The sequence below is a fragment of the Mus pahari genome, chromosome 15 (genome assembly GCF_900095145.1).
Source record: "Mus pahari chromosome 15, PAHARI_EIJ_v1.1, whole genome shotgun sequence".
In the NCBI taxonomy this organism is placed as follows: domain Eukaryota; kingdom Metazoa; phylum Chordata; class Mammalia; order Rodentia; family Muridae; genus Mus; species Mus pahari.
Genome location: NC_034604.1, coordinates 57,673,248 through 57,681,411, shown reverse-complemented (window position 1 = coordinate 57,681,411; position 8,164 = coordinate 57,673,248). Strand labels below are relative to the sequence as shown.

General features: G+C 40.7%; 1 protein-coding gene across 2 annotated transcripts in view; it reads right to left on the bottom strand.

Annotated features, from left to right (window-relative positions):
* The window catches only part of Wdr7 (WD repeat domain 7), a 277,721-nt gene that overhangs the window by 47,160 nt on the left and 222,397 nt on the right, over nt 1-8,164 (bottom strand). For both annotated transcript variants that reach the window (XM_021215119.2, XM_021215120.2), the window contains one exon: nt 4,358-4,457. In XM_021215119.2, the coding sequence (XP_021070778.1) occupies nt 4,358-4,457 (100 nt within the window). The remainder of the gene's footprint in view (nt 1-4,357; nt 4,458-8,164) is intronic.

Sequence of the window (8,164 nt, the reverse complement as noted above, 5' to 3'; positions counted from 1 at the left end):
AGAGGTCCTGAGTTCAATTCCCAGCAACCACATGGTGGCTCACAACCATCTGTAATGGGATCTGATGCCCTCTTCTGGTGTGTCTGAAGACAGCTACCATGTACTAATATATATGAAATAAAATCTGAGCGAGGAAGGGGGCCCTCCTGCAGGGGAGTCTCTTTGCAGAAGAGGAGCTCCCCTTTAGTCTCATTGTTAGTTTGAGAGACACAGTGTCTCTGTAGAAAACCCTCGTTTCTGCCAGGCCTCTTACAGAAACACTCAGGACGGTATGGAGAAGCTAGTGCTCACATACATGCGTGGGAAACAAGTGTGCATATATGTGTGGGGAGATAGCTTCAGATAGTCCGGTAACCAAACACACAAATCTTATACGCAGCAATATAATCCAGGAATGGCTACTAGAAATAAGAAAATATGCCTGAAATGTTACATAGATGATGATTTTTAGGGCAATGAAGCTCCTGTGTAAGTCAGAATAGTGGTAAAAATATTCAGTGGTGCATTTGTTCAAATCCATTCATACACAGCGGCAGGCGAGCAGCCCAATGCAAACCTTCCGTTGGCCGTGTGATAAAGTCAAGGATGGCTCTATCAGTTATAGTTGTTGGGGTTTAGAAAAGATGCCCCTTCCCCATACACATGCTTCTTTGAATGCAGATTAAAAAGAAAGGGAGACATAGCAATTTCAGAGAACGGGCTTCCTTGATGTTCCCTTATCTACCCAAACATCGGGGCCTTCAGAGAAAACGTATGTTCAAAGTTTATAGCTTCCTGCCCAAGGGAGACCTATCCTGTGTCACAGGGGAGACAGAGAATATCAGCACTACATCGGGGTGAGTCAGAGGAATGCTGCCCCTGACTGCTGGCTGTTCTCCAGGTCCACTCTCTCCTCACCAATCAGTCACTCCCGCTTAGCCTCCCACGTCTTCCTCTATTATGAAGATGGAATTGGAGCCGCAGTCATCAGGGCTGTCTATGAGATGCATGGTGCATCCAGCTTTCACCAATGTGCTCATAGCCGCGAGTGCGCATGCACTTTCACCAGCGCGCTCACAGCCATGAGTGCACATGCGCTGCCTCTGCATCTACTACCAATGTGCTTCAGCAGTTGCAGCCATGAAAGCTCTGAGGAAGGCTCTGCCCATCCCCAACCCCCCCACCTGCAATGTCAGTGCGCCACGCCAGTGGAGGAGATGGCTAAGGAGGAGTTCCTTGACATGCGAGGGCACTGGATGTATGACATCGGCATCTTCCACTCAATTTTTCCACAAACCTAAAACTGTTTGAAAAGGGTCTACTATGGATTTTTAAATAACTTTACTCAGAAATATTCTAATAGTATATTAGTTTTTAGTTAATAGTATATTAGTTTTTAAAACTTGCCAAACAAAAATTATCAATAAGATTGTAGAATATTACCGAAAAAGAAAGACAAACTACAAAATGTATTAAACAGAGATGAGCAGGCAGGGATAGGTCAGTAAGCTGGGTATATTGGATTTTGCTAATTATTTGGTTGGCACTACGTTTATTATACTTAAAGGGTTAACTGAAATAACATGAGGGAAAAGATCATCAGAAAAACCCCGAGGAGAAAGTTACACCAAACCTAGATGGTTATGGCAGCAAGGGGCAGGTGACTGGCTTTGTCCTATTTAAACCAATGTACAGTTAGATAATAGTCATGGCTCACGTTTATTATAATACATGAATATATTCTAGTCTTTCTAACACTAAGTCCAGGCAGTGTGGTCTTAGAATACATTCTCACTACACTGCCTTCTCTGGCAAACAAATGGTTCAACAACTGGATTAGAGATATTAAATCTGGCACACTGCAAACACTAGCCAGGATGACTGTGAGTGAGAAAGGCACATACAGACGGGCGGGGAGCAACTGCGTGGCAGAGGAGTGCAGGACATGAAGGACTGCAATCAGTTCTAATACAACAGTTCTACAGAGAGTGAGTGCTAACTGTCACTGGCTCAGTGTGGTTAGACCAGGATAGACCATGGGAGAAAGATGGTGCTACTAAGTGAGAGGAAAGTCAGGAGTGGGGCCATCTGTGCGCCGACCAGAACAAGAACCCGCAAGGCCTCAGAGAACATGCAAGGGTGTGACTTAAAGGCTCCAGGTCCCCGGGTCTACTGCAAAGAAAAAGTTAACTACATGTGGCTGGGTGACTGGTGGCACACTATGCCATCAATAGGAAAAGGTCCACAGGAAGGGAAGCCATTAGAAAGGAGGCAGGCGCTATAGATATTCTCCGAGGCAGTCTTAAACAGATCATTAAGTCATGAGCTTGCTCTTAGGCAGGGCCCGGCTACAGACCTGATCTATCTTACAGGGAATGCTCAGAGTTGTCATAAGACACAAATTCTCAGTTTTGAAGACGCTTACAAGATCTCTCTCCCTCTCCTTTCCTCCTCTTCTTTTAACCCTGTAAATGTCTGTTTCTTTCAAATTTGTTATTTAGTAACATGCTCCAATTTAAGAAACTGCTTTCAGACTGCATGTGGGGTGTGGGAGGGGGCAGGATAGGAAAGGTTGGTCAGTGCTAACTAAGTTATAAAGAAGTGAGATGCTCTACTGTTCTCTGTACACTTGTGTTAACTACAATACAATGTAACATACTTAAAAGTGTCACTAGATTTTGAATATTCTCATCATAAAGAAATGACTAATTTTTGAAGACACAGAAATATTTGACCCAATTTAAATATTATACAATGTATACACGCATCAAAACATGATAAGGCATCTTACTGATATGTAAAGTTATATATTTAGGTATATTCAAAATAAATTAAATAGAAATCTGATATGGTAACACATGCCTTCATTCCTATTACTCAGGAGGCAGAGGCAACTGGATCTAGGTGCGTTCCAAGTCAGCCTGGACTAAATAATGAGTTGTAGACTAGTGAGACATTGTGAGACCTGATCTCAAATAAATAAATATGCAAGCAAACAAACAAACAAATAAGAAAGTTCTTTGAAGATATTCTGGGCCCTGGCATATGGCTTGGGGTTGGGGGAGGGGGCGACCCTCATTGCTAAGCCTGCCATCCTAAGTCTGATGCTAGAGTCCACATGGTAGGAGCAGAGAACTGAGTCCCTCACGGCTTCCTCTGATCTCCACACACATGCTGTGCCCTCTGCCCCCACACAAAACAAAGAAAGCTTAAAAACGGGGCATTTCGGAAATGCTGTTTGAAGTTATCCCTTTCAAAAGGATTATATAAAGAGCACAAAACAGGCTTCGGAATGTTCTCACTGATTTCAGTAAGGTCCGTGATATGGACCAGAGTGAGCTGGAGAAGGAAACACGCCGATTAGAGAGTAAACAAGTATACCAGTGGTGCATACTCTGTGCACAGTGTACCCTCAGAAGCATCCTCAGAGAGAGGCACTTACTACTCAAACAGCATCCTTTAAAAATGTCTGAAACCTGAATCTTTTACCCCCAGCACTTATTATGAGGCCTTACAACTATTTCATGACAGATTATCAAGGAAGCTTTGGAGGGGGCATTAGATTAACAGTTTATTACATTGGAGAAATAATCTAAAGTCTTAAACCCGCTTATGGATTCCCCGTATCTCCTCTCTACACTGTAAGAACTCAGCAATCCTAAATGTTACACTGAAACACAAGGCATGACTTGGCACTTTGGGGTCCCTTGGTAGGACTTAGCCCTGGCTTTGCTGCTAGCTGATGGGGTGATGCTGGAAAACAGCGACTTAAACCACTGAACTTCAATTCCTCTTCTATCTCAGATAGGGATATACCTGCCTCATCTATCCACTGGGTATACTTTGAAAAACAGAGAAATAAGATCAAAGCCAAAAAAATTCATGAACAATAAAATGTCACAAAATCATAAAATGTAGTATAAAGTCCAAAAAGTGACACATGATTATTATGACCAGAGCACCAGGTCTACAGAGTTGTGTTAAATGCTACTGTGATTTGTCATATGAGCTCTGACTAGATTACTGTCTCATCATTGCTAACTGTCTCGTCATTCTCATCATTTTTACTCTGTCACCACCTCCTCACAGGTAGCATCCACCTTTCTTCAGGAAACATGCCAGAAGTAGGAAAGCCAGACAACACTGAACAAAGAGGAGACATACTGTAAAATCTCTGCTCCACTGTGAACCATGGCAGCCTCCACTCCCAGGGAACAGAGACGGCAGGGCTCTATATTCTTTGAGTCCTTCATTAAACTATCGATCTCTTACACATTATCCATAATGTTCCAGCAGCCAGGCCCATCACCTAGTGAAGGGCTAGTCTCTCACTCCCTTCAAGAGCTTCATGCAGAGGAAGTCACGATGATTTATTTACCTGACATTTTCCAGTCCGGATATCATACAGGGCTACTGAGCCATGGCGTGCTCCAACTGCGATCCTGTGACTCCGCTCATAATAGCTGACCATGTAGAACCTGAATTGAACATTTCGAAACAACAAAAACAAAAGCCAGGTGAGACTGACTGCATATTTAAGATAAAACCAATATTCTCAAAGATTAAAGACAATGTGCATACATGTACACATGCATATATACATACATACATACATACATACAATATATGTACACATGTATGTGCATGAAGATAAAAGCTTTAATCCCTTTATATCTTGATTATTTCTAAATAAATACATCTGTAACCAACATATGGATTAAAAAATGTTTCTCTTCAGTACTGAGTACTTTTGAAAAATCACCTGAAGTGGAATTGATGTAGAATATCATTTAGGCCTGCTAATGAGTTTTCAGCCAGCTCTAGTGGCTGGGTCACATCTACAAACCCAGCATATGGATGGCAGAGGCAAGGGTGCTGAGGCGACTTTGAGCCAGTGTGGACTACACTGTAAGTTCCAGGCCAACAAGGACTACCCACAGAATAAGACCGCATTTTTAAAAAATTATTTTTGACAGGAAACATGTTTATAGTAATAAATACACTTGAAAGTTTGAGGTAAAAGGCAAAAAAGATAAATATGAAAATCCAGTTTCCTGACAACTTATGCAAACACTTCTATCTGAGCAGAAATGAGGATTTTGAAAGGCTCCATATTCAGTTATGTTCTCATATTATTCAACTATTGAAATATACATTCTCACAGAACAATTATATAGGGTACATAAATAGTATGTCTCCTAAATTCTAATGACATTAGAAAGCTACAAATCAGGAAAAAAAATACCATGAAATTGTCCAAGGTCTTTCACATCTACTAGATTTAGCTGACCATTAAGTTCAGCTGATTTGGCCACATGACTGAGGTGACAGGCAGGAAGAGGTCGTGAGAGGCTGGCTTATTATTGCCACTTTCTACATTAGGTGTGGGAGTAGATTAGGTACTTGGATTTTCCAAGTCGATACATCTGGGATCTATGGGTGAGAACAGTACTAGTAGAAATCAGGTAAATGAGGAACGACTTTTATGTTTGTGGATGTTTAAATATACTTTCACATGGTCCCCATGAGCTATCCACTAAATACTGTATTTGAAGACATCCTTCCCAGTCACATTATTTGTTGTGCCTTCCTTTGTTCCATAAGTTTTTTGTGTTGTTTGGTTTTATACCAACTAGAGTTATTTTACAAAAAAGACTCTCAGCCGAGGGAATGCCTCCACAAGACTGGCCTGTAGGCAAGCCTGAGGAGTTCTTTCTTGATATGGAAGGGCCTAGGCCATTGAGGGTGGTTCTGAGTTGTAGAGTAAAATGCAATAAACTTTCTAGTGCTAGTTAATTTTTGTCAGCTTTATACATACACACTAGAGTCAACTTGGAAAAGAGAATCCCAGAAACTGCCTCCTTGGATTGCCCTTTGGGGTATTTTCTGGATTAATGACTGATACAGGGGGTCCTGGCCCACTGCAGGAGGTAACACCCCTATGCAGGTGGTGTAGGTTGTATAAGAAAGCAGGCCAAGTATGCCGTGGAGTCCCCCTCTGCGGAGCTGCAAGCTGTAAGCTGAAGTAAACCCTTTCCTCCCCAGGTTGCCTTTGGTCAGTGTTTTATCACAGCAACAGAAACCCTAAGGTATCTTTCTCTTTTTCAAGAGAGACAGACCAGGAAGAATACTCCAATGCATTCTCAAGGTAAGATACAGGACAATTCTGTATTTCTAGGAAGAGAAGCTGAGGGGCACAAACTTGAACGTTAGCAGCAGTGGCATCCTGACAGCCATTTTTGCCTTGGGAGTCATATGACAGTCACACATAAATTAAAAATCTAGAAAACAAACTGTTATGCTTTAAATTTTTTGTCTGCTATTTATTGAAAAGTTATAGATTCTGAGATGTTTTGCCTTACCCATAAACCTTCTCCATAGTCAACTTGAGATTTATGGGAGGCCAGGGCTTCATTTTCAGTAACATGGAGGGCAGACACTACTTGCAAATGTTTTGCTATATTGTCCACAGAAAGTAGCATATTATTTTATTTCAATAATAAATGGGAATCTGCACTCAAAATCTAATGTTTTAAGTATGAAAATTAACATGCTTTTGAAGAATTTTAAAACAGTTGCTTTTTTGTTATTAGTAATTATATCAGTCCGAGTACCGGGTGTGCTCATATCTGTATCTGTGCACATATATACTCATATGTAATTTACATCCTATTATAGTAATATAAAACTTAATATCTCACACATCTTCTAACATTTATTCTTTGTAGTTAATAACTAGAGAAATAAAATTTGCCGTGTCATTACTGCAAATATTTAATAGATTATGCTACCACAATCCTACTGTAAAATAATATTATCACCTTCAAAATAACATTTTTCAAAACAAAACAACACATTCTCCATGACAGAATCCTAAAGGTTTTTGTTGCATTACCTACTCTTCATGCTTTAGTTTTCAACCTCCTCCTTCTACATCATCTACCAACACCATTATTTATGGGATAAAAAAGATTAAATCTATTCTTGGTATAAAATCTTTGGTCTGCCTGAAAGGACCATCTATTACAGTTCTAGCATTTTTCATTCTTTGTAACTTACTACTTGACTAACATTTCTGAAAAACACTTTAAAGATTTCCGGGCAGTGGCAGTCTTGTGCCTTGGTTTTGGATTAAGGGTTTTGTATTAAAATTTCTTTCCTGATTCTAATAATAATAATAATAGTAAATCTTATATATGTATATCTGTCAGTCTGTGCATAGGAACCCACTTTGGTGCTGCTGCAGGAAGCCAAGCAGTGTTGGGGCCTCTGGGGTCCCCCATACCTCTAGACTACTTACTTCTGGGCAGAGCTCTGCATGTGCGCGCTGTCAGTTCTAAGGATGGGGAGGTAGGCATCCTTTGTTCTGACCTCTGATGGCATTAAAAGGTTGAGGCAGGAGTCCACTATAGTTTTAATATTGTTCTCATCTTCACCCAATGAAAAGTCTCGGGTTTCTCTAGACCTTTGGTATCTCAGTGTTCAAGTCACTGAGATGGTGACGAGACACTGAGGTGGTAGTCACTAACCTGGCAAGAACCTTTTGTTGCTATTTCCAGGGTCCTAGTTTCATTTGTGCTGCTGTGAATAAGTAACCCTACAAAAGGCATGTTGGAAGAGAAGGGTTCACTGTAGCCCACAGCACCAGGTTACAGTCCATGGCAACAGGGAAGTCAAGGGGCAGGAACCTAAAAAGAGCTCATTCCATTGCACACACAGCTCAGAGCAGGGCGATGAGCAAGCACACAGTGACTGCTCAGCTCACTTTCCTACTCCTATACCACCAGTGACTGGGGGGACTTACAGAACAGCTACTCAACTGCAGAACCTAGAAATAGTTCTAGTGTTGTACGACATAGTGGTACAGTGGGTGACTGCAGTTCACAGTAAACCATTACATACTTTATGAGTAATAAGAAGAGGATGGCTCAAAGGCTCCAAACATGAAGCAATGACAGAAAGATAGAAACGCTTCCTGATTTCATAAGAACAGAATTTAAATGTTATATTTTATTGCACATATATTTAAAATCACTGTGCATTAATCAAAAGTTTAAAAAATGTTTAAGGAGATAAAAATGTTAGCTACTGTAAGTTGATCATTATATATGATAAACATGAATTATCATACTCTATAAATACAAATTAAAATTTAAAAAATGAAGTAGATCTTTCTTCTCATACC